This window comes from Scyliorhinus canicula, chromosome 5, assembly GCF_902713615.1.
Source record: "Scyliorhinus canicula chromosome 5, sScyCan1.1, whole genome shotgun sequence".
NCBI lineage: Eukaryota > Metazoa > Chordata > Chondrichthyes > Carcharhiniformes > Scyliorhinidae > Scyliorhinus > Scyliorhinus canicula.
In genome coordinates this window covers 222,675,402-222,700,984 of record NC_052150.1, presented here as the reverse complement: position 1 = coordinate 222,700,984, position 25,583 = coordinate 222,675,402, and the positions used below count along the sequence as shown (strand labels likewise).

Below are 25,583 nucleotides of genomic sequence, written 5' to 3'. Positions count from 1 at the left end.
AAGTGGGAGTTTCTTTCACCACAGTCGCTTTGTCAATGTGTTGTGACTGAAAAGGAGGGAGTGGTGATGTGGAGGACTGGTAAATGGGAACAGGGTGATGTGGAGACTGGTAAATGGGAACAGGGTGATGTGGAGACTGGTAAATGGGAACAGGGTGATGTTGAAACTGGTAAAGGGGAACAGGGTGATGTTGAAACTGGTAAAGGGGAACAGGGTGATGTGGAGACTGGTAAAGGGGAACCGGGTGATGTGGAGACTCGTAAAGGGGAACAGGGTGATGTTGAAACTGGTAAAGGGGAACCGGGTGATGAGGTGACTGGTAAAGGGGAACAGGGTGAAGTGGAGACTGGTAAAGGGGAACAGGGTGATGTGGAGACTGGTAAAGGGGAACCGGGTGATGTGGAGACTGGTAAAGGGGAACAGGGTGATGTGGAGACTGGTAAAGGGGAACAGGGTGATGAGGTGACTGGTAAAGGGGAACTGGGTGATGAGGTGACTGGGTGATGTGGAGACTGGTAAAGGGGAACCGGGTGATGTGGAGACTGGTAAAGGGGAACAGGGTGATGTGGAGACTGGTAAAGGGGAACTGGGTGATGAGGTGACTGGTAAAGGGGAACAGGGTGAAGTGGAGACTGGTAAAGGGGAACAGGGTGAAGTGGAGACTGGTAAAGGGGAACAGGGTGATGTGGAGACTGGTAAAGGGGAACAGGGTGATGTGGAGACTGGTAAAGGGGAACCGGGTGATGTGGAGACTGGTAAAGGGGAACAGGGTGATGTGGAGACTGGTAAAGGGGAACAGGGTGATGTGGAGACTGGTAAAGGGGAACAGGGTGATGTGGAGACTGGTAAAGGGGGACCGGGTGATGTGGAGACTAGTAAAGGGGAACTGGGTGATGTGGAGACTGGTAAAGGGGAACAGGGTGATGTGGAGACTGGTAAAGGGGAACAGGGCGATGTGGAGACTGGTAAAGGGGAACAGGGCGATGTGGAGACTGGTAAAGGGGAACAGGGTGATGTGGAGACTGGTAAAGGGGAACAGGGCGATGTGGAGACTGGTAAAGGGGAACAGGGCGAAATGGAGACTGGTAAAGGGGAACAGGGTGATGTGGAGACTGGTAAAGGGGAACCGGGTGATGTGGAGACTGGTAAAGGGGAACAGGGTGATGAGGTGACTGGTAAAGGGGAACAGGGTGATGAGGTGACTGGTAAAGGGGAACTGGGTGATGAGGTGACTGGTAAAGGGGAACTGGGTGATGAGGTGACTGGTAAAGGGGAACAGGGTGATGTGGAGACTGGTAAAGGGGAACTGGGTGATGTGGAGACTGGTAAAGGGGAACAGGGTGATGTGGAGACTGGTAAAGGGGAACAGGGTGATGTGGAGACTGGTAAAGGGGAACAGGGTTATGTGGAGACTGGTAATGGGGAACAGGGTGATGTGGAGACTGGTAAAGGGGAACAGGGTGATGTGGAGACTGGTAAAGGGGAACAGGGTGAAGTGGAGACTGGTAAAGGGGAACAGGGTGATGTGGAGACTGGTAAAGGGGGACCGGGTGATGTGGAGACTGGTAAAGGGAAACAGGGTGATGAGAGACTAGTAAAGGGGAACTGGGTGATGAGGTGATTGGTAAAGGGGAACTGGGTGATGAGGTGACTGGTAAAGGGGAACTGGGTGATGATGTGACTGGTAAAGGGGAACTGGGTGATGAGGCGACTGGTAAAGGGGAACAGGGTGATGTGGAGACTGGTAAAGGGGAACTGGGTGATGTGGAGACTGGTAAAGGGGAACAGGGTGATGTGGAGACTGGTAAAGGGGAACCGGGTGATGTGGAGACTGGTAAAGGGGAACAGGGTGATGAGGTGACTGGTAAAGGGGAACAGGGTGATGAGGTGACTGGTAAAGGGGAACTGGGTGATGAGGTGACTGGGTGATGAGGTGACTGGTAAAGGGGAACAGGGTGATGTGGAGACTGGTAAAGGGGAACAGGGTGATGTGGAGACTGGTAAAGGGGAACAGGGTGATGTGGAGACTGGTAAAGGGGAACCGGGTGATGTGGAGACTGGTAAAGGGGAACCGGATGATGAGGTGACTGGTAAAGGGGAACAGGGTGATGAGGTGACTGGTAAAGGGGAACAGGGTGATGTGGAGACTGGTAAAGGGGAACCGGGTGATGAGGTGACTGGTAAAGGGGAACAGGGTGATGAGGTGACTGGTAAAGGGGAACAGGGTGATGTGGAGACTGGTAAAGGGGAACCGGGTGATGAGGTGACTGGTAAAGGGGAACAGGGCGATGTGGAGACTGGTAAAGGGGAACCGGGTGATGAGGTGACTGGTAAAGGGGAACTGGGTGATGTGGAGACTGGTAAAGGGGAACTGGGTGATGAGGTGACTGGTAAAGGGGAACAGGGTGATGAGGTGACTGGTAAAGGGGAACAGGGTGATGAGGTGACTGGTAAAGGGGAACAGGGTGATGAGACTGGTAAAGGGGAACAGGGTGATGTGGAGACTGGTAAAGGGGAACAGGGTGATGAGGAGACTGGTAAAGGGGAACAGGATGATGAGGTGACTGGTAAAGGGGAACAGGGTGATGTGGAGACTGGTAAAGGGGAACAGGGTGATGTGGAGACTGGTAAAGGGGAACAGGGTGATGTGGAGACTGGTAAAGGGGAACAGGGTGATGAGGAGACTGGTAAAGGGGAACTGGGTGATGAGGTGACTGGTAAAGGGGAACAGGATGATGAGGAGCAATTTAAATTCAATTAGTAAAATCTGATGACTATGAAACCATTGTTGATTGTTGTAAAAGCCCATTGGGTACATTAATGTCCTTTAGTAAATCTGCCATCCTTACCTGGTCTGACCTACATCTGACTCCAGACCCTCAGCAATGTGGTTGACTCTAAAATGCCCTCCGAAATGGCCCAGCCAGCCACTCAGTTGTATTCAACGATTAGAAAAAGGAATGAAACTGAACGGACCGCCCGGCATCGACCTAGGCACAGGAAACGACAACTGCGAACCCAGACCTGTCAACTCTGCAAAGTCCTCCTTACGAACAGGGGCCTTGTGCCAAAGCTGGGAGAGCTGTCTCACTGGCCAGTCAAGCAGCAGCCTGACATAGTCACACTCACAGAATCATACCTCACAGACAATATCCTAGACACCACTATCACCATTCCTGGGCCCTGTCTCACCGGCAGGACAGACAGAGGTGGCGACACAGTGGTATACAGTCGGGAGAGAGTTGTTGCCCTGGGAGTCCTCAACATCGACTCTGGACCCCATGAAGTCTCATGGCTTCAGGGTAAACGTTGGCAAGGAAACTTCTTGCTGATTACCACATACTGTCGACATCAGCTGATGAATCCGTACTCCTCTATGTTGAACACCACTTGGAGGAAGCACTGAGGGTGGCAAGGGCGCAGAATATACTCTGGAGGGGGAATATGGGGCATGGGGGGATATGGGGGAGGGGGGATATGGGGCAGGCAGTGGGGGGGGTCTCACTTGGCGCTGTGCGGCGGGAGGCCATTTTGCCGGTTCTCTGGAGGGGGGGGGGGGGGGGCGCCTGTTGTGCAGTGATGCCACGCAGCGTTACTGATGGCACGCCCGCCCGTGACGGGCGTCACACCACTACTAGCCCATTCCCGGCCAGAGAATTCGCGACCTTTTTGGCTCGAGGTTTGGGCCATCGCGCTGGTTCACGGAGAATCCCGTCCAGTGTGATCAAATGCAGCAAAACCTGGACAATATCCAGGCTTAAGTGGCAAGTTACATTCGCGCCACACAATTGGCAATCAATGACCATCTCCTACAATAGAGGATCTAGCCATCGCCCCTTGACAATTCAATGGCATTGCCATCGTTGAATCCCCCACAATCAACTTCCTGGGGGTAACCATTGATCAGAAACTGAACTGGACTAGTAATCAAATGTCTGGCTTAGATTGTGAAACAAGTGAGCATTAAGCTCCATTGTTGAAACATTAACTTCCATATGTGTTGCTACGAGCCACACAACGAAAGAAGAAAAAACATTACGATGATGATCACAGTGTTTGTCCACCCTGCAAAAACAAAAATGGGATAAATCAACAGAGGTCAAAGGCTAAGAATCCGACAGCGAGTAACTCACCTCCTGGCCCCTCCTGTCCGTGGGGGGGGGCATCATGCCAATCTTCAGAGGGCCACATTTACAGCACAGAAACAGGCCATTCGACCCAACTGGTTCAATCCTGTGTTTCGGCTTCACTTAATCACCTCTTCATTTCACTCCATCAATATATATCCTCCTATTCCTTTCTCTCCTAATGCTTGCTTAGTTTTCCCTTCACTGCGTCCACACTATTTGCCTTAGCAAGTTCCACATACTCGCCAATCTCTGGGTAAGTAAATTTCTCCTGAATTCCCCTTTGGGTTTAAAAGTGACTACTTTATATTCACAGCCATGACGCAAATGACTGTTTCATCTGTCCACCCCATCAGAACCTTTCATAATCTGTCGGGCCACCTTCAACCTGTTTTGTTATGTGCAGATTCAAAGGAAGAGTTGCTCTGTGCCCGCCCTTTCCATTCTCTGCAATAATATTAACACCTCTTAGCTATGGTTCTATGGCAATCGTTGTTTTATTGAAACACTCAGAAGATTGTATCCTGGCTCCCTGCTTTGTAAATGTACTCGCTGCGAAGGACATTGGAAAACTGAATATATAAAGCTCCGAAATCCAGCAACAACCTCCACTTTAACCTTGGTTCTACTTATTACATTTCTTATTCAGTATAACCAAATGTACCTTCATTGTTATTGCTTTTACTAACTGTCTTGAGTCCTCACCCATGTCCCTGTCTACTAACTGCAGTCACCGCCTGACAGGCATCCACTTCGTGGCCCTCGGCCGAGAGAATCAAGTTTGTTTTATACTTGGCCTCCACTGCTGTGTCCATAATACAATACTCTGGTGTGTGTGTGGGTTGTACTTTCATGCTACTCCTTTTTACTCCTTGTTAGTGGTGGAGGACCTGCGGTTGGCACTGTCAAAGCTGGAGACTCGCCTGTCGACGTTAGAGAAATCCTCGACCAGCCCCAAGCCTGTAGTCTGCCCCCCAGCCCCAGATAACAAGGTAAGATCCCATTATCATTTACCCCGACCTCCTTTTCCTGGGATTGATCCTGTGCAGAACAGTGGATTGATAGGCATCCTCCAGTACCTCAGCACGACAGCATGTTTGTTATTCCTCCATGAGAGGGTAGCAAATGAGACTGACCCTGTGCTTGTCTAAAGTGCATGCCATTGGATAAAGTTAATGTGGTGGGGCAGCACGGCGGGGCAGTGGTTAGCACTGCTGCCTCACGGCACTGAGGTCCCAGGTTCGATCCCGGCTCTGGATCACTATCCGTGTGGAGTTTGCACATTCCCCCCGTGTCTGCGTGGGTTTTGTCCCCACAACCCAAAGATATGCAGGGTAGGTGGATTGGCCACGCTAAAAAAAAATTGCCCCTTAATTGGGAAAAAATGAATTGGGTATCTAAATCTTTTTTAAAAAAAATTTTTTTTTAACTTCACGTGGTGAGCTTGCATGCAGAAGTATTGGGAGAACTGGGACAAATTCTGCCTCACTTCCCCAAAGCCTCGTTTGCCCCGGTAGGACCAGATTCCAGAATTCTGCAGGGCTTATGGTTGAATTAAGAGAGGGCCTCATTAAATGGGGGCAATTTCGCAGAGGGAACCGGTCAATGAGAGTGGGAGGCAGAACATGGAAACATAGAAAATAGGTGCAGGAATAGGCCCTTCGGCAGCCATGCAGCCTCCACTTCTGTAAATGGGTGAATGTGTTCTGCTTGGGTTGATGGAAGGGTAACTGTTGACCAGTAATGGGTGCACTTTCTGTCTCAAAGGCTCTGAGCTGCCTGTTTACTGGTGGTGTATGAGTGTTGAAAGGGGTGTGACGGTAGTTTCATTCACACTGTCCTTTTCTCCATGAGATTTTCTCCTGTAAACGTGTTGCTCTTCCTTTTATACAAAGCCCAGCACAAAGCAGCCTGAGGCAGCGGAGGATGAAGACGATGACATTGATCTATTTGGAAGCAGTGATGAAGAAGAGAGTGCAGAGAAGGAGAGGATTCGCGAGGAACGGTTACGTGAATACGCAGCAAAGAAATCCAAGAAACCAGCCCTCATCGCCAAGTCCTCTATTCTTCTGGACGTGAAACCAGTAAGCCATTCCCCCTTTACCCAACCACACCAAACTCCACCACTACCCACGGTGATTGGAGTGAAGCGGTTTATTCACTGGGCAGTGATTGGGATGGAGGGGGATTGTTCACTGGGCAGTGATTGGGATGGAGGGGGATTGGTCACTGGGCAGTGATTGGGATGGAGGGGGATTGTTCACTGGGCAGTGATTGGGATGGAGGGGGATTGTTCACTGGACAGTGATTGGGATGGAGGGGGATTGGTCACTGGGCAGTGATTGGGATGGAGGGGGATTGGTCACTGGGCAGTGATTGGGATGGAGGGGGATTGTTCACTGGGCAGTGATTGGGATGGAGGGGGATTGTTCACTGGGCAGTGATTGGAGTCGGGTATTTGGTGACAGGAATTCTGTTCAATCTGATTTTTCCAAGGTTTTTCTCAAGGTACGTTCTCAAGTCTGTGTAATGCCCGCCACCAGCAAGTAATAGCTAATACTGTGGATGCTGGAAACTGGGAAAAACACAGTAAATGCTGAAAACACTCAGCATGTGTCTAAAGAAACAGGACCTATAAAGAGTAGGAATTAAAGAGTTTTTTTCAAATTGGCAGGCAGTGACTAGTGGGGTACCACTGCGGAGCTGGGTTCCCAGCTATTCACAATATAGATTAATGATTTAGAAGAGGAAACAAAATGTAATATCTCCAAATTTGCCGATGACCCCAAGTTGGGTGGGAGGGTGAGCTGTGAGGAGGATGCAAAGATCCTTCAGTGTGATTTGGACAAGTTGAGCGAGTGGGCAAATGAATGGCAGATGCAGTATAATTTGGAGAAATGCAAGGTTATCCACTTTGGTTGCAAAAATAGGAAGGCCGATTATTATTTGAATGGATGTAAATTGAAAGATATGGATGCTCAGCGAGATCTTTGTGTCCGCGTGCATCCGTCTCTGAAAGTAAGCATGCAGGTACAGCAGGCGTTAAAGACGGCTAATGGTGGCAGGGCGCGGGGCCCGGACCTCTCCCGGGTGTCGGCCGGTTCCAGGGGGCGGGGCCTGTCCAGCGGTCTGGCCTCCGGCCGGCGGGGGGCGGGGCTGCAGTGTTGCCTCCGGCCGGCAGGGGGCGGGGCTGCAGTCAGGCCTCCGGCCGGCAGGGGACGGGGCGGCAGTGTTGCCTCCGGCCGCCAGGGGGAGCCGCCGAGCTGCAGCCGCGGATTGGATTGTGGGAGTTTCTGGAAGCTTCCGGAGGTGTTGGTGCTTCAGGCTCCGAACGATGGGTCGGAGCAGGAGCCGCTCACCCCGCAGAGAGCGTCGCCGCTCGAGGTCGACATCCAGGGAGCGGGAGAGAGCCAGGCGGCGCGAGCGCTCCAGGTCACGTGAGCGAGACCGGGAACGCCGGAGGAGCCGCTCCAGGTCTCCTCACCGAAGACGGTCAAGGTCCCCACGCCGAAACAAGTCAAATTCAATATCGCCTTCGAGACCGAAAGATCAGGAGAAAGAACACGAGATCTCAGAGGCCGACATGGAGGGGAAGACGGAGGAAGAAATCGAACTGTTGAAGGTGATGGGATTTGATGCATTTGACACAACGAAGGGCAAGAAACTGGACGGCTCTGTCAATGCTTACGCTGTTAATGTGCAACAGAAAAGGAAATATCGGCAATACATGAACAGAAAAGGTGGATTTAACAGACCTCTGGATTTCATTGCGTAACTCCTCCTTGCCTTGTAGTGGCACGGTGATAGCATGTGATCTTCTTTACACATGTGGCCCAGGCGACAGCAGCCACCCTCGCCTCCCGTCATTTCCCAGGCAGAGCCCTGCGTTGTTTTTTTTTTAAAGTTTGTGTTCCAGTGTAAGGCCCTCGTGTTCCAGTGTAAGGCACACTTCCCCCAAGCCTGGCAGCGAAGGTTTGGGCTGCATCTGTGATTTTGCGTCTGTATATTGTTTTCAGATTACTGTACTATTAGCAAGGAATAAAAATTACAAAATGATGGAAAAAAAAAAAAAAAAAAAAAAAAAAAAAAAAAAAAAAAAAAAAAAAAAAAAAAAAAAGACGGCTAATGGTATGCTGCCCTTCATTACAAGAGGATTCGAGTACAGGAGCAGTGGTGTCTTGCTGCAATTATACAGGGCCTTGGTGAGGCCACACCTGGAATATTATGTGCAGTTTTGGTTTCCTTATCTGAGGAAGGATGTTCTTGCTACAGGGAGAGTGCAGTGAAGATTCCTGGGATGGCGGGACTGACATAAGAGGAAAGATAGAATTGGTTAGGATTGTATTCGCAAGAGTTCAGAAGAATATGGGGGGAATCTCATAGAAACCTAGAAAATCCTGACAGGACTGGACAGGGTAGATACAGGAAGGATGTTCCTGGTGATGTGGGTGCCCAGAACCAGGAGTCACGGCCTAAAGATGCGAAGTAGACCATTTAGGACAGAAATTGGGAGCGATTTCACCGCCCAGAGAGCATGTTGAATTTGTTACCACAGGAAGTAGTTGAGGCCAAAACACTTATCTTTTCAAGAAGCAGTTAGATATCGCACTTGGAGCGAAGAGGATCAAACGATATTCGGGGAAAGTGGGACTAGGCTATTGAGTTGGATCGGCCATGATAATGGCGGAGCGGGCTTGAAGGGCCAAATGGCCTCCTCCTGGTGGCTATGTTCACCATGATTGGAAATGGTTAACATTTCTGTTAAACATTTCTCTCCTCATGGTGAAGCTTGCCAACAATAAGCATTCTCTTTTCATGCAGTGTCAATCGTTTTCCCCGTTACAGTTTGGGAATTTCGACTGAGCTATTCTGATGAATCAAAGGCCAAACAATGTGACAGGCCATGTCTCATTTTTTTGCAGCAATACTCCATGACTGAATAAATGCTTAAAAAACAAAATGAAGTAAATGAAAAGGGGCTGTTTTCTACAGAGGCAGGAGGGTATCAGTATTCAGAGGATGGATGAGAATGTATTTTTTTTTGCAGTGTTTGTTGTGTTCTGGAATGCACTGAATGAAAGGATAGTGGTGTTTGAATAATAATGTTCAAACCAGAACTGGGCAAACACACACCCAGGAGCAAAGTGCAGGAGAACAGGACTAATTGGGTAAAGCTCTTGGGAAGTTGGCATGCCGCCTGCTACACAGCAAGGTTCTGTGCATTCAACAGTTGAAGAAGTGAAACAATTTTGCAAAGAAGGTGCATACAGCAAGTGCAGCACGGTAGCACAGTGGTTATCACAGTTGCTTCACAGCTCCAGGGTCCCAGGTTCGATTTGTGACTTGGGCCGCTATCTGTGCAGAGCCTGCACGTTCTCCCCGTGACTGCGTGGGTTTCCTCCGGGTGCTCCGGTTTCCTCCCACAAGTCCAAGAATGTGCAGGTTAGGTGGATTGGCCATGCTAAATTGTCCCCTAGTGTCCAAACGGTTAGCTGGGGTGACGGGAATAGGGTGGAGGTGTGGGCTTGGGTAGGGTGCTCTTTCCAAGGGCCGGTGCAGACTCGATGGGCCAAATGGCCGCCTCCTGCACTGTAAATTCTATGATTCTAAGGTCCTGTACATTTCTCCTCTCCCACCCGCTATGAATGTAATTGCTTGTGTGACAGGTTAGCGTTATGTATGATGATAAGAACAGTGGGTATTGGGCAGTGACATGCTTTGCACATCCTGGAGAAGGCTGAGGAGAACACTTCAGATGATTCTGTATTTGTTTCTGTTCCATCTTGAGCAGTACATTGCAACATACCGTTTAAGGCTTTCACGTCCATGTTTTTGTTGCCCAGAGATGTGTGTAATCGGGACATGAGTCAACTACAAATGTAAATGAGAGCAGAAACCCATGACGCCGCACCCAAATTTTGTCGTTGATTGGATCTCTGCCCCAGCCCCCCCCCCCCGGCTTCCCTGAATACAGAGTTATACACATGGTGTTTTAAGCAAGTTGGCTCGCTAAAACATATAATTCCAGAAATTAATGAATGAAAATCGCTTATTGTCGCGAGTAGGCTTCAATGAAGTTACTGTGAAAAGCCCCTAGTCGCCACATTCCAGCGCCTGTTCGGGGAGGCTGTTACAGGAATCGAACCGTGCTGCTGGCCTGCCTTGGTCTGCTTTAACAGCCAGCGATTTAGCCCCGTGTAACTAAACCAACAGCAGCCAGAAACAGTCATTTCCTGATTTTTAGTGCTAAGATTTTTAAATTTTTTTTTTTAGTTTTTATTAATCCTTGCTGCGACCTGCTCAGTTGCTTTGAAGGCATTTTTCCAGGCCGCTATTTTTGAAGCTTTGAAGCTTCCCCGGTTGCATGGTCCACGATGCTGCGTCTGGGCGTAGATGCTTTGAAATTTATTAAAGGAGCGATTATGTGGTTCAAACCCAGCACTGTCCCTGTACCCTGATAGTTTACTCTGAATTGTGGTGTACATTCATGGAATGGGCGGGAAATTTGGGGGCACCAACGAGTGTAACTTCGCGTTTGCAGCCCCACCAGGAAATTGCATCTTTTCCGACTGTTGAGGTTTAGTTTTTCTCGGCAGATCGAGATTCATTCAAAGCAGTTTGCACTGACAAAACGGACAGGTAACTCCCTAGGTGGGTGGGGGGGGGGAGCAGACCAGTTATACTGAGGAGCTCTGACAGGTGACTGTGATGTAGACACTTCAGTTGAGTTGGGTGATCATACTGAATGGTGGAGCAGGCTCGAAGGGCAGAATGGCCTCCTGCTTCTATTTTCCGTGTTTCATTGAGTGGACGGGGCATAGGTTTTGGCCAGTCCGAGCTGGCTGTGGAAAGCGGGGTTGACTGCGACTATGCTGAGATGAGTGCCTGTTCTCCGCAGTGGGACGACGAGACAGACATGGTGGAGCTGGAGGAGAGCGTGCGCACAGTACAGCTGGACGGCTTGGTGTGGGGAGGCTCCAAGCTGGTACCGGTCGGGTACGGGATCAGGAAACTCCAGATCCAGTGTGTGGTGGAAGATGATAAGGTTGGCACAGACCTGCTGGAGGAAGAAATCACCAAGTTTGAGGATTACGTGAGTATTGAACAGTAAAGCTGGCAATCAGGGGTTGGATGGTGGAGCTCAGCATTACTGGGGCTGGGTTTATTTGGAATACACCACCTTGGCCGGTTAGAAATGCAAAATCAGGAAATGAGTAGTAACACCATCCCCTCCCTCGCACATTAACCCGACCTCGCCATAAATCATCCATTCCGTCATCATTCCTGGGTTAAGTTCCTGATTTCTCTGCATTATAACACTGCGAGCGGGCCTTTGTTACACGGGCTGCAGTGGTTCAAGAAAGCGGCTCACCAACACCACCATGCTGAGGACACCAGAGATGGGGAATTCATGCAGCGTTGCCAGTGATGTCACAAATGTTCCAGCTCCGATCCCTATCCCTCTGGGGGAAGTGTGGATGTCTCCAGGAGTTGTCTCGGGGCCAGAGCTGATCAGCATGAGTTATACCTGCGATCACGCTGCACTGCCAATCCTGTTGGGAGGTGTATCCGGTTATGTCTTGTCCTCTGACATGCTCCTTTATGCCAGTGCTTTTCAAACTTTTTTTCCGGGGGCTCATTTTTACCAGCCGGCCGACCCACGCGACCCACCATTTTCTCTTGTGTTGTTTGTTGCTGACAAAAATGGAGGAAATGGTTTTTATAGATTATAGAGAAATACAGCACAGAACAGGCCGTTCGGCCCACGATGTTGCGCCGAACTTTTGTCCTAGGTTAATCATAGAATTTTGGACAATTTTTCATGGCCAATCCACCCAACCTGCACATCTTTGGACTGTGGGAGGAAACCGGAGCACCCGGAGGAAACCCATGCAGTCACGGGGAGGATGTGCAGACTCCACACAGACAGTGACCCAAGTCGAAATCGAACTTGGGACCCTGGAGCTGTGAAGCAATTGTGCTATCCACAATGCTACCGTGCTGCCCTTAAGAAGTTAACCTACACTCCATTATTCTACCCTAATCCAAGTACCTATCCAATAGCCGCTTGAAGGTCCCTAACTTTTCCGACTCAACTACTACCACAGGCAGTGCATTCCATCCCCCCACTACTCTCTGGGTAAAGAACCTACCTCTGACATCCCCTCTATATCTTCCACCATTTATCTTAAATTTAACCAACAACCATTTCTGCCCCTCTTCTATCCAAGTTTCCGTGATGGCCACCACATCATAGTACCAAGTACAGATCCATGCCTTAAGTTCACCCTGATGCTTCTTGCATTAAAGTATACACACTTCAACCCATCTCCTTGCCTGCAAGTACTCTCCTTTGTCATTGTTACCTTCCCCATTGCATCACTACATGCTTTGGCGTCCTGACTATCGTCTACCTTAGTTGCTGGACTACAGATCCGGTTCCCATTCCCCTGACAAATTAGTTTAAACCCTCCCGAAGAGTACTAGAAAACCTCCCCCCCCCAGGATATTGGTGCCCCTCTGGTTCAGATGCAACCCATCCTGCTTGTACAGGTCCCACCTTCCCCAGAATGCGCTCCAATTATCCAAATACCTGAAGCCCTCCCTCCTACACCATTCCTGCAGCCACGTGTTTAACTGCACTCTCTCCCTATTCCTAGCCTCGCTATCACGTGGCACTGGCAACAAACCAGAGATGACAACTCTGTCTGTCCTGGCCTTTAACTTCCAGCCTAACTCCCTAAACTTGTTTATTACCTCTACACCCTTTTTCCTACCTACATTGTTGGTACCAATGTGCACCACGACTTCTGGCTGCTCACCCTCCCCCTTCAGGATCCTGAAGACGCGATCAGAGACATCCCTGGCACCCGGGAGGCAACATACCTTTCGGGAGTCTCGCTCGCGACCACAGAGTCTCCTGTCTATTCCCCTAACCATTGAATCTCCTATTACTATTGCTTTTCTATGCTCCCCCCTTCCCTTCTGAGCCCCAGAGCCAGACTCAGTGCCAGAGACCTGGCCGCTGGGGCCTTCCCCCGGTAGGTCATCCCCCCCCCAACAGCATCCAAAACGGTATACTTGTTTTGAAGGGGAACGGCCACGAGGGATCCCTGCACTGTCTGCCTGTTAGTTTTCTTTCCCCTGACTGTAACCCAGCTACTCTTGTCCAGTACCTTTGGTGTGGCTACCTCCCTGTAACTCTTCTCTATGACCCCCTCTGCCTCCCGGATGATCCGAAGTTCATCCAGCTCCAGTACCTTAACACGGTCTCTGAGGAGCTGGAGTTGGATGCACTTCCCGCAGGTATAGTCAGCGGGGACACCAGTGGTTTCCCTCACCACCCACACCCTACAGGAGGAGCATGCAACTGCCCTAGCCTCCATCCCCTCTTACTTTACAGAATTAGCTGCCCCTTGGACCAACTGGACCTCCGCCCTCCGACTCTACTTCCAGTCAGCTGTACTCTAAACTCCTGGCTCCCTTCACGCTCTTTGATAAATATAGGAAATGAAATGTAAGGAGCACCTTGCTCCCTCCTCACCTAATTCCCTCAGTCACCAAACTCTCACTGTAGCAGTCAAATGCCACAAGCTCAGCACTCCCTCAGTCACCAAACTCTCACTGTAGCACTCAAATGCAACAAGCTCAGCACTCCCTCAGTCACCAAACTCTCACTGTAGCACTCAAATGCCACAAGTTCAGCACTCCCTCAGTCACCAAACTCTCACTGTAGCACTCAAATGCCACAAGCTCAGCACTCCCTCAGTCACCAAACTCTCACTGTAGCACTCAAATGCCACAAGCTCAGCACTCCCTCAGTCACCAAACTCTCACTGTGGCACTCAAATGCCACAAGCTCAGCACTCCAGTGCAAACAAAGTCTGCACTGTAACTAGCTCCTATTTATACTGTGACTCTAGCTTCTGAAAACTGGCCTAATCCAATTAACTAATTAACAAGCTCCAGCTGCAAGTAAGTCCAAGTAGAACCTTGTTTAAAGCTGATTCAAAATTCACCTTCTTATCGACCAAACAGCAACTTTTAAGTTAATTAACTAAATAAAAGAAATACTAGACTTTAAATAAAAATGAACCCTTATACTCCCTCAGTCACCAAACTCTCACTGTAGCACTCAAATGCCACAAGCTCAGCACTCCAGTGCCTTTGGCCCCCTGAACTTGGGGAAAAAAAGGCTGCGACTATATTTTTAAAAATACGCCCCCGCACTGCGCATGCGCACCGATGATCGCGCATGCGCAGTGCGACCAAATTTTTTTTATCCGTTCCTGGCCATTTTGAAGGCCGCTCGCAGCCGACATAGTTAAAAGCCGGCTTTTGCGCAATCGGGAGCGCCGCGACGGACGGCTCCATGACCCTCCCAACACCTCCGAGTTTGACAATGCCTGCTCAATGCCCACAGAACGCACTTGTTCCCTGTTGCCATATTCCTCAGTTGCACAATTTGCATCATGAACCCATTCTGAGGGTTCTGCAGGTTTTAGCCCCTGGTGTTGTGTGTTGTCACGATAACCTGGTGGTGAAATCTTTAACTTTGTGGTTAATAGTCACCGGCTTCTCTTCTAATTGACATCTTTCTTTTCTTTGTTCATTTTCAGGTGCAAAGCGTAGATGTTGCTGCCTTTAACAAGATCTAAAGACTGCTGAATCTTTCCCAGAGTTAGATGAATAAAGAAGGGATTGAATTATCTTTCCCGTCTAGTCCTTTATTGAACTCACCAGGAGATATAACGCCCCTTTTACTTCCTCCCTTCTCTCTCTACCTGGCCCCAAGCGACACCTCCCGGGCGAAGCTGCGGTTGTGTCTCCTGCTTTCAATTTAGTTGTCACTCACCGTGCAGTGGTCTCTACACTGGGGAGGCGAAACGCAGACTGGATGACCACTTTGTGGGGTGCTACCATTCAGCTCGCAAGCAGGACCCTGACCATCCAGTCACTTGATCTGCCCTGTGGTCACTCTTGCTCTCTGCCCTCAGTCCTCTGCACTATTCCAGTGAGGCTCAAAGCAAGTTCGAGGAGCAGCAACCCCATCTTTTGTTAAGGCATTTTACAGCCTTCCGGACTCAACATTGAGTTCAACAATAGAACATTTGTGGAGAGAGAAACTGAATTAACATTTTGAGGCTAATATGACTCTTCAGAAATGAAGATGGGTAGAAATGTGATGGTGTTGATGCGGTTTAATAAGGCATGAACAGTGGGGGGGGGAGGGGGTGGGGGGTGCAGATCAGGTAGAACAAAAGGGAGGTGGCCAGGGGGTGCCTGAGAGGGCAGGAGAGTGACTGGTCCGCTCTGTAATTTACAACAGCTTGTCCCCTTCCCCACTGCACCTTACCATGCAATTGCAAGCGGTGTCACAGCTGCCCCTTTCACCCCTCTCCTCAACATCCAGGTGAAAGTGATTTGTTTGTACTCCATGTAGCCTACTGTGTTAGCTGCTCACGGTACCGTTTCCTCTACGCTGGGGAAACCAAACCCAAACTGAGCTCCGCTTTGTGGAGCACCTCCTCTCGGCGACCCTTTGTTTGCCAATTCGCAGGTTACTCTCACACACACATTTGTCCTTGGTCTGTTGCACTGTCCCAATGGATCCCAACACAGGCTTGGGGCACAGCACCTCCTCTTCCAGTTAGGCACTTCACAGCCTTGTGGACTCAACGTCAGTTCCACAACGTCAGGCTGTGAATTCTGTCCTCCATTTTGAATTTTTACCCGACCAAGTGCATCTTGCTTTCATGACTTTGTTTTTAGAGGGAGCTGTCTTGATTCTGCCATTAAACTTACTCTGGGCACATAATTTAAATTTTTTGCCGCAGGGGTTACCAAACTAGGCCTCAGTGAAGAGTGCCCAAGGGGTCTACGGAACAGGTGGCTGCCACGTGACCAACAAATGCCTGTTCGAAAGGAGCAACCAACCAATTTCAAAAATAACTACTGTAATCAATACTGTAATCTTGGAGCACTAGATGCTGACAGACTGACTGGTTTGGCGCAGTGGGCTAAACAGCTGGCTTGTAATGCAGAACCAGGCCAGCAGCGCGGGTTCAATTCCTGTACCAGCCTCCCCGAACAGGCGCCGGAATGTGGCGACCAGGGATTTTTCACAGTAACTTCATTGAAGCCTACTTGTGACAATAAGCGATTAGGGCAGCGCAGTAGCATAGTGGTTAGCACAATTGCTTCACAGCTCCAGGGTCCCAGGTTCGATTCCTGGCTTGGGTCACTGTCTGTGCGGAGTCTGCACGTTCTACCCGTGTGTGCATGGGTCTCCTCCGAGTGCTTCCGGTTTCATCCCACAGTCCAAAGATGTGCAGGTTAGGTGGATTGGCCTTGATAAATTAACCTTGGTGTCCAAAATTGCCCTTAGTGTTGGGTGGGGTTACTGGGTTATGGAGATAGGGTGGAGGTGTGGGCTTGGGTAGGGTGCTCTTTCCAAGAGCCGGTGCAGACTCGATGGGCTGAATGGCCTCCTGCGCTGTAAATTCTATGATCTTTCAAGACCTCTGGTTTTTCTAAAGCACTTTATAGCCAATTAAATTCTTTTGAAGTGTAGTCACTGTTGTAATGTAGGAAATGAGAGCCAATTAGTGCACAGTAAGATCCCTCGGACTGCAATGTAATGATGACCTGGTATTGCGGCTTTTATGGGTGGAGAGTTGACCCCAGGGATGTGGCCACCCCACTGGCTGTGTACCTCGAGGGTCCTCGTGTGTCACACCCGCACTCTCACACACGCAACACCATCACCTGGAGGTTCCCTTCCATGTCACTCACCAGCCTGGCTTAGAAATATATCAGCCGTTCCTTCACTGTCGCTGAGTCAAAATACTGTAACACCCTCCCTAACAGCACTGTGGTTGTACCTACACCTCGGACTGCAGTGGTTCAGAGGGCAGCCCACTACCACCACAAGGGCAATAAGACATGGGCAATAAATGTTGGCCAGTGACGTCCACATTCTGTTTCAAAATAAATGAATCAAATTTGAAGCTAGACCATGATGTAATTTAGGAAATGCAGCAATATTGAAGGGGTGCTGCACTGCCGGAGGGACTATATTTCATATTCGATGTTAAAATGAGGTCGCTATTGCTGATTCCTGATTGCTAATATTGCTGATTGCTAATATTTCGATAAAATATTAAAGCATGCCGCTGTTCAGAGAGACTTGGGTGTGCTAGTGCATGAGTCACAGAAGGTTGGTTTACAAGTGCAACAGGTGATTAAGAAGGCAAATGGAATTTTGTCCTTCACTGCTAGAGGGATGGAGTTTAAGACTAGGGAGGTTATGTTGCAATTGTATAAGGTGTTAGTGCGGCCACACCTGGAGTATTGTGTTCAGTTTTGGTCTCCTTACTTGAGAAAGGACGTACTGGCGCTGGAGGGTGTGCAGAGGAGATTCACTAGGTTAATCCCAGAGCTGAAGGGGTTGGATTATGAGGAGAGGTTGAGTAGACTGGGACTGTACTCGTTGGAATTTAGAAGGATGAGGGGGGATCTTATAGAAACATTTAAAATTATGAAGGGAATAGATAGGATAGATGCGGGCAGGTTGTTTCCACTGGCGGGTGACAGCAGAACTAGGGGGCATAGCCTCAAAATAAGGGGAAGTAGATTTAGAACTGAGTTTAGGAGGAACTTCTTCACCCAAAGGGTTGTGAATCTATGGAATTCCTTGCCCAGTGAAGCAGTTGAGGCTCCTTCATTACATGTTTTTAAGGTAAAGATAGATAGTTTTTTGAAGAATAAAGGGATTAAGGGTTATGGTGTTCGGGCCGGAAAGTGGAGCTGAGTCCACAAAAGATCAGCCATGATCTCATTGAATGGCGGAGCAGGCTCGAGGGGCCAGATGGCCTACTCCTGCTCCTAGTTCTTATGACTTATTCCAGTGGGTGTAAAGATCTCGTGACACAATTACAAAGTGGCGTTATCCCTGGCCTATATCTCTTAAATCAGCATCACAGAATCTAACCATGTTGCTGTTTGTGGGAGATTGGTGTGCGACTTGGCTGCTGCGTCTCCTGCATTGGAATCGAACCCTCCACGATACTCAATTGGCTGTAAAGTGCTTTGGGTCATCCTGGGGAAAAAAGATTGGATTTGTGTTGCTCAGACCCAGTCAACATTCACACACTTAAGATGAGAAATCCTTCAAATGAGCAAAGTCAAAGCTTGCTTTCAAAGAGGGAGCAAGGAGGAGGGTAGAATCCTTACACTACAGAAGGAGGCCATTTGGCCCATCGTGCCTACACGCCCTCTGAAAGAACACCCTCCCCAGACCTATCCCCGTAACCCCACCTATCCTGCACATCTTAGGACTGGGAGGAAACCCACACAGACACGGGGAGAACGTGCAGACTTCCCAGACAACAGTCACTCAGAATTGGGCCAATTTACTGGGTGCTCTTGAGATAGCAGTGCTAACCACTGACACCGTGCTGCCCAAACAAGCATTAAACAAGCCAGATTGAAATTTTATGAGACCTGGTGTGCTGAGTGTCTCTGGGCTGTAACTTTCAATGATTCTGTACAAGCACACAAAATAACTTGTATTTATATTAGCACCTTCAATGTAGTAAAACGTCCAATGGGAGGCTACATGGTGCCACAGTGGTTAGCATTGCTGCCTGCGGCGCTGAGGACCCGGGTTCGAATCCCGGCCCTGTGTGGAGTTTGCACATTCTCCCTGTGTCTGCGTTGGTCTCACCCCCACAACCCAAAGATGTGCCGGATTGGCCACACTAAATTGTCCCTTAATTGGAAAAAAATAATCGGGTACTCTAAATTTAAAAAAAAATGTCCCATGGTGGTTTACAGGAACATTTTCAAACAACATGAGCGGTGTAGAGGAAGCGAGACACCCTGGAGTGAGTCTCCACAGATCCCTGAAGGTGTCAGGAAAGGATGATAAGGTGGTTAAGAAGGCATATGCACTCCTTCCATCCATCAGCCAACGTATAGACTAGAAGAGCAGGGAGGTTATGCTGGTACCTTATAAAACATTAGGCCATAACTTGGGCACTGTGTGCAGTTCTGGTCTCATAACCGGATTACATTGCAGGAGAGAGGGTCAGGAGGAGATTTACGCGGATGTTGCCAGGAGAGTGTGGGGTTGTTCTCCTTGGAACAGGAGGCTGAAGGGAGATGTACAAATTTGTGTGGGGCCTGCATCGAGTGGATGGAAGGGGCCTATTTACTCCAGCAGAAAGGTCAGTGACTATGGACATATAAAGATGACAAAAATCGTTCCACCCAGAGGGTTGTGGGAGTCAAACTCACTACCTGAACCCAGGTTCGATCCCGGTTCTGGGTCACTGTGTGGAGTTTGCACATTCTCCCCGTGGGTTTCGCCCCCACAACCCAAAAGATGTGCAGGATAGGTGGATTGGCCATGCTAAATTGCCCCTTAATTGGAGAAAATGAAATGGATGCTCTAAATTTGAAAAAAAACTCACTGCCTGAAGGGGTAGCGGAGGCAGAAACCCAGAACTTGTTTAAACATTGTCTGGATTTGCACCTCGAGTGCAGGGATATGGACCAAATGCCAGAAAGTGGGAATAGGCTGGCTGTCTCGTTTTTCATCTGGTCGCCCTTTTCTGTGCTGCAAGCATTCACTGACATTTGACATTGAGCCACATTAAATCAAACAATAAGCTTTCGTCATCTTGTATAAAAATACAACAGTAACTAAACCTAAAAAGAAACTAATCTACACAATCCCCCTCCCTCTAGAATCCCCCCAGCCTACCCCCCTCTAGCAGCTAACAGTGTCCAATTCCCTGAAACATAGTATGGTTGCAATTTGTGGTGGATCCCTTCGATTGTCCCCCCTCGCGATGTATTTGCCCTCCTCGTGGTGCAAAAATTCCATTAGTGCCCTAGCCACGCTGAGCATCAGGTGGCACCGCCAACCTCCAACTCAGCAGGACGTGCCTCCGAACAATCAAGGACATCGTCCCCTGCACCATCCGCAGTTCCGGCACATCCAAAACCCCAAATATAGCCACTTAAGGACAGGATCGCTGACAAGAAGACCTACAAGCCTGGACCTCCTTGAACAGCACTCGCACCTTCCTCAACCCCTGCAAAGAACCAACTCACTCTGGCTATAGTAAGGTGCGTCCTCAACACTACCTTGAGCTGGATCATTGAGGGGCTGGTTTAGCACAGTGGGCTAAACAGCTGGCTTGCAATGCAGAACAAGACCAGCAGCACGGGTTCAATTCCTGTACCGGCCTCCCCGGACAGGCGCCGGAATGTGGCGACTAGGGGCTTTTCACAGTAACTGCACTGAAGCCTACTTGTGACAATAAGCGATTATTGTTATTATCAGGCTCGGCGTTCACCCTACGAAGGGCCTGACTCCACACCTCTTCCTCCACTATAGGCCCCTGCTCCTCCTCCCATCTGGCCTTCACCCGCTCTGCCGAGTCTGAATCCTGCCCCCCCAACCCAGCCGTACATGCCGGCCGTACTGACCTCGAACTGGAAAAGACCTCCTCCAATAAGTAAGATGGTGGCCGCACTAGGAACATTGGTCTTAACAAAATTTTGTGTCTGCAGATACCTAAAGAGCCTGAATTTCTCTTTCAATTCCTCCAGGCTGGCAAACCGGCCCTCCAGGAATAGATCGCACACTCTCTCCAGCCTATTCCGTACCCCAAACGTGGCATCTAATCTTGCCTGCTCGAACAGGTGGTTACCAAAAATAGGGGCCAGCCTTGGCACCGATCCCAGCTTGAAATGCTGACGGAGTTAGTTGCCTCCATATTTTTAAAGTGGAGACAACAGCCGGCTGTGACGAGTACTTTGCCGGAGCAAATGGAAGTGAAGGCGTCACCAGTGCTCCCAAACTGGGCCCCGGTAGATCCTGGGCCCTCACACCTGCGTTCACAGCCCAGTAATAAAATGTCAGAGCGGGGCCCCCCTGATTGTCTATCTCTCTGGAGGATACCCGTCCGAATCCTCAGAGTTTTTCCTGTCCATGTGAAGCCTGATCTGAGCTGCTCCACCACCCCAGAAAAATTATTTGGTGGGAAAGTCGGAAGACGCTGAAGTAGGAACAGGAATCTTGGATTGAGCCACAGTAATGGGACAAATGGACAAAAATGCTGAGTCAGAAGTGGTAGTTTTAAGAAGTTGCTCAGATTTTAATAATTTTTATTGTCACAAGTAGGCTTACATTAACACTGCAATGAAGTTACTGTGAAAAGCCCCTAGTCGCCACATTCCGGCACCTGTTCGGGTACACAGAGGGAGAATTCAGAATGTCTAATTCACCTAACATATCTTTCGAGTCTTGTGGGAGGAAACCGGAGCACCCGGAGGAACATAGAACATACAGTGCAGAAGGAGGCTATTCGGCCCATCGGGTCTGCACCGACCCACTTAAGCCATCACTTCCACCATAACCCAATAACCCCATCTAACCCTTTGGACACTAAGGGCAATTTAGCATGGCCAATCCACCTAACCTGCACGTGTTTGGACTGTGGGAGGAAACCGGAGCACCGGGAGGAAACCCACACACACACACGGGGAGAACATGTAGACTCCGCACAGACAGTGACCCAGCGGGGAATCGAACCTGGGACCCTGGAGCTGTGAAGCCACAATGCTATTCGCTGTGCTACCGTGCTGCCCATGCAGGAACCTGGGACCCTGGAGCTGTGAAGCAACAGTGCTTCCCACTGTGCTGCCCTAATGAGTGGCATTGCTGCCTCTCAGCGCCAGGGATCCAGGTTCAATTCCAGCCTTGGGTGGCTGTGTGGAGTTTGCACGTTCTCGCCGTGTCTGCGTGGGTTTCCTCCGGGTGCCCCGGTTTCCTCCCACAGTCCAAAGATGTGCAGGTTAGGTGGATTGGCCATGATCAATGCACGGGGTCATGGAAGTGGGGGGGTGGGCCTCGGTAGAGTGATTTTCTGGAGGGTCTGTGCAAAATTGATGGGATTCCATGGAGAGTTTTGGATAGCTGAAGGATGGAAAGATTAAAATCGTGGGAATGCACAAGAAGCCAGAGTGGGATGACTGTAGATAGCTGGGGGAGTTATCAAGCTGGAGGAGGTTATAAAGATGAGGAGGGACAAACCATGGACGCATTTGAAAACAAAGATGAGAATTTTAAAACCACAAGTGTTGCCAAATCAGGAATGTAGGTCAAAAGGAGGAAGCTGGGTGAATGGTGAGACAGGAAATGGGTGACCTCATATCAATGGAAGATGGGAAGTTGACCAGGAGTGCTTTGGAATACTCCGGTCTGGAGTGGGTGGAGGTTTCCGCAGCAGATGAGCTCAGATAGAGGTGGGGGGTCAGGCGATGTCGCAGTATTGGAAATAGACGGCCTTCGTGATGGCGCAGATCAGTGGTCGGAAGTTCATCTCAGGGTCAAATAGGACAGCAAAAGTTAAGAATGGTCTGGTTCAGCTACACAGAATGGCCAAGGAGAGGGATAGAGTCAGTGGTGAGGGAACGAGGTTGAAGGCCTGTGCTGGGAAGGCAATAGCTTCCAATATATTTAGCTGGAGGAAATTTCTGTTGATCTAGGCCGGTGGACTGGGTGGTCAATTGGAAGACGAAATGCAATGCAGGAAATCATGGGAGGCAGGCAGAATTAGTTAGGAGAGATATTGGAAGTGAAATGCTGCGATTGTCGTATAAAGGACTCGAGAGTTTACGTACAAATCTTTGAAAGTGGCTTGACAGGTTAACAAACAACAGTTAGTAAAGTAGATAGATACATGCAGGTAAGGGTGTTTGTTAGGCGGCAGGTGGTGGAGTTTCCACTGTTGCCGCCAAGGGGGGTTCAGGAAAGATGCTCTCGGGGACGTGGGTTGGTGAGGGGGGGAGGATCTCGGCAATCTACCTCGTGATGCAGGAGGGGGAGGAGGCCTCGGTGGAGGAGCTGAAGGATAAGTGGGAGGAGGAGCTGGGAGAGGAGATTGATGAGGGGACGTGGGCGGATACCCTGGGGAGGGTGAATTCCTCCTCCTCCTGCGCGAGGCTTAATTTGATTCAACTAAAGGTGCTGCATAGGGCGCACATGACTGGGACAAGGCTAAACCGGTTCTTTGGGGGAGAGGACAGGTGGGTTAGGTGCTCGGGGAGCCCAGCAAATCACACCCACATGTTTTGGGTGTGCCCTGCGTAGGAGGGCTTTTGGAGGGGCGTCGCGGAGACCCTGTCAAGGGTGGTTGGCTCCAGGGTTGAGCCGGGTTGGGGGCTCGCAATTTTTGGGGTGGCAGCGAAGTCGGGAGGGCAGGAGGCGAGAGAGGCTGGTGTCCTAGCCTTTGCGTCCCTAGTAGCCCAGCAAAGGATCTAGGGGAGTGGAGGGATGCGAGGCCCCCGAGCGCGGAATCCTGGATCAGCGACATGGCCGGGTTCATTAAACTGGAGAGGGTCAAGTCTGCCCTGAGGGGGGTCGGTGCACGGGTTCTTCCGGCGGTGGCAGCCTTTTCTAGACTTCCTGGCGGAGCATGAGGGGGCGGTCAACTTCAGCAGCAACCCGGGGGGGTGATGGGCAGGGGGGGTTCTTTACTGGGTATGGGCATTTGTTTCCATGTTATTTAATTATTATTGTTAATTTATTGCTTCTGTATTGGGGGTGGGGTTTGCTGTTTTTTTCTCTTTTCTTCCGTTTTGTTGGTTAAAATTTGTTGCAAATTTGAATAAAAATTATTTTGTTTAAAAAGTAAAGTAGATAGAGTCCTTCATTTTATAAACAGAAATGTGGCGTACAAAATAATTAAAGTCAGAGGTCCCGTGGTGGGATAAAGCTGGCGTAGGTCTGGTGAAGTCAGCATGGAGCATCGACAGACTGATGTCCAGGGTTGGGGATAAAGTATGGAGGGCGGCTGAGCTCAGAAGATATTTGAAGCCATGATTTGGAGATGCCGGCGTTGGACAGGGGTGAGCACAGTAAGAAGTCTTACAACACCAGGTTAAAGTCCAACATGTTTGTTTCAAATCACTAGCTTTCGGAGCTCCTTCATCAGGTGAATGAGACAGAAAGCAGGAAACTATAGACCAGTTAGCTTAACATCTGTCATAGGGAAACTGTTAGAAGCTATTATTAAAGATGTTATAGCAGGGCACTTGGAAATATTCAAGGTAATCAGGCAGAGTCTACATGGTTTTGTGAAAGGGAAATCATGTTTGACCAGTTTATCTCACTGAAGGAGTCACATGTGCTGTGGATTAAGGGGAACTGGTGGATGTACTGTACTTAGATTTCCAGAAGGCATTTGATAACGTGCCGCGTCAAAGGTTATGGCGGAAAATAAAAGCTCACGGTGTAGGGGTTAACATATTGGTATGGATAGACGATTGACTAGTTCACAGGAAATTGAGAGTAGCCATAAATGGGACTTTTTCTGGCTGACAGGATGTAACAAGTGGTGTGCCAGAGGGATTAGTGCCGGGGCCTCAACTTTTTACAACTTATGGGTGGCGGCGATGACATAGGAAGCCGCACATTTGGGGGCTCCCGATTCAAACGGACTTTTCGGCTCTTTTTAGAGCACAAAACGGAATTTTTTCGACGTCTCCCGGGGGGAGAAGGTGTGGTGATCAACTTTCTCCACATTTCATGACTCGAACTCGGAGTGGAAAGGGGGAAAAAACGGCAGCAGCTCCCCAGAAAAAACGGGGGAAGGATTCCAAGATGGCGGCCGGCGGAGCACCAGAGGAGTGGAAGCTGTGGGCGCAGAAGCAGCAAGCTGCTCTCCTGCGCTGTTTTGCAGATTTCAAGGCTGAGGTGCTGAGCTCTCTGCAGAAAACGAATAAAAAGCTTTCGGAGATTCAGACGACCCAGGGTGCTGCCATCCAGGCGTTGCAGGCGCAGGCCACTGAACGAGAGGAGGAGGCCGTGGTCCTCGTGAGTAAGGTGGAGGGGCACGAGGCACTTCACAAGAAGTGGCAAGACCGCTTCGAGGAGCTTGATCAGCGCATGAGGCGGTAGAATCTGAGGATCTTGGGCCTTGCGGAGGGGCTGGAGGGGTCGGATCTGACAACCTACGTGGCCACGATGCTGAACTCGCTAGTGGGGGCAGGATCTTTCCATCTGCCCCTGGAGCTGGAGGGAGTCCACAAGGTACTGGCCAGGAGGCCTAAGGAGAATGAACCCCCGCGTGCGGTGCTGGTGAGATTCCACCGGTTCAGTGATCGGGAGTGTGTGCTGCGCTGGGCCAAGAAGGTGAAGAGCAGCAATTGGGAGAATGGGGTAGTATGGATCTACCAGGATTGGAGTGCGGAGGTGGCTAAGCGGCGGTCCGGATTTAATAGGGCGAAGGAGGTGCTCTATAAGAAGAAAATAAAGTTTGGAATGTGGCAGCCTGCACGCTTGTGGGTAACTTATTTGGACCGGCATTATTATTTTGATTCCCCGGAGGAGGCGTGGGCCTTCGTGCGGACGGAGAAGCTGGACTCGAACTAGGGGTT

The 25,583-nt window shown here is 49.8% G+C and overlaps 3 protein-coding genes across 14 annotated transcripts in view; all 3 read left to right on the top strand.

Moving 5' to 3' along the window:
• Positions 1-14,838, top strand: part of eef1db (eukaryotic translation elongation factor 1 delta b (guanine nucleotide exchange protein)) — a 38,001-nt gene extending 23,163 nt beyond the window's left edge. For all 10 annotated transcript variants that reach the window (XM_038798589.1, XM_038798585.1, XM_038798584.1 and 7 more), the window contains 4 exons: positions 5,007-5,119; positions 6,023-6,211; positions 11,026-11,220; positions 14,747-14,838. In XM_038798589.1, the coding sequence (XP_038654517.1) occupies positions 5,007-5,119; positions 6,023-6,211; positions 11,026-11,220; positions 14,747-14,785 (536 nt within the window). In that variant the 3' untranslated portion in view covers positions 14,786-14,838. The remainder of the gene's footprint in view (positions 1-5,006; positions 5,120-6,022; positions 6,212-11,025; positions 11,221-14,746) is intronic.
• LOC119966610 (spore wall protein 2-like) lies at positions 7-2,435 on the top strand. 3 transcript variants are annotated; one of them, XR_005460803.1, is made up of 3 exons: positions 7-492; positions 599-1,917; positions 2,084-2,435. XR_005460803.1 is itself a non-coding variant. In XM_038798592.1 (2 exons), the coding sequence occupies exons 1-2, from the start codon at positions 67-69 to the stop codon at positions 1,619-1,621; spliced, it is 1,449 nt and encodes a 482-aa protein (XP_038654520.1). In that variant the 5' UTR covers positions 7-66; the 3' UTR covers positions 1,622-2,435. The 3 variants fall into 3 exon arrangements, 1 of the variants encoding a protein (XP_038654520.1); XR_005460804.1 differs by having other exon boundaries at positions 2,324-2,351; XM_038798592.1 differs by having other exon boundaries at positions 599-2,435.
• Positions 7,387-8,185, top strand: LOC119966611 (U4/U6.U5 small nuclear ribonucleoprotein 27 kDa protein-like). The gene has a single exon (XM_038798593.1). The coding sequence runs from the start codon at positions 7,462-7,464 to the stop codon at positions 7,900-7,902; it is 441 nt and encodes a 146-aa protein (XP_038654521.1). The 5' UTR covers positions 7,387-7,461; the 3' UTR covers positions 7,903-8,185.
• Positions 14,839-25,583: the final 10,745 nt, after the last annotated feature.

Excerpts from the sequence above, each read along its gene's own strand:
- LOC119966611 (XM_038798593.1), top strand. The coding sequence starts at position 7,462 with ATGGGTCGGAGCAGGAGCCGCTCACCCCGCAGAGAGCGTCGCCGCTCG.
- LOC119966610 (XM_038798592.1), top strand. The coding sequence starts at position 67 with ATGTGGAGGACTGGTAAATGGGAACAGGGTGATGTGGAGACTGGTAAA. Across the intron at positions 493-598 it reads AAGGGGAACTGGGTGATGAG|GTGACTGGTAAAGGGGAACA; the intron begins GTGACTGGGTGA and ends CTGGGTGATGAG.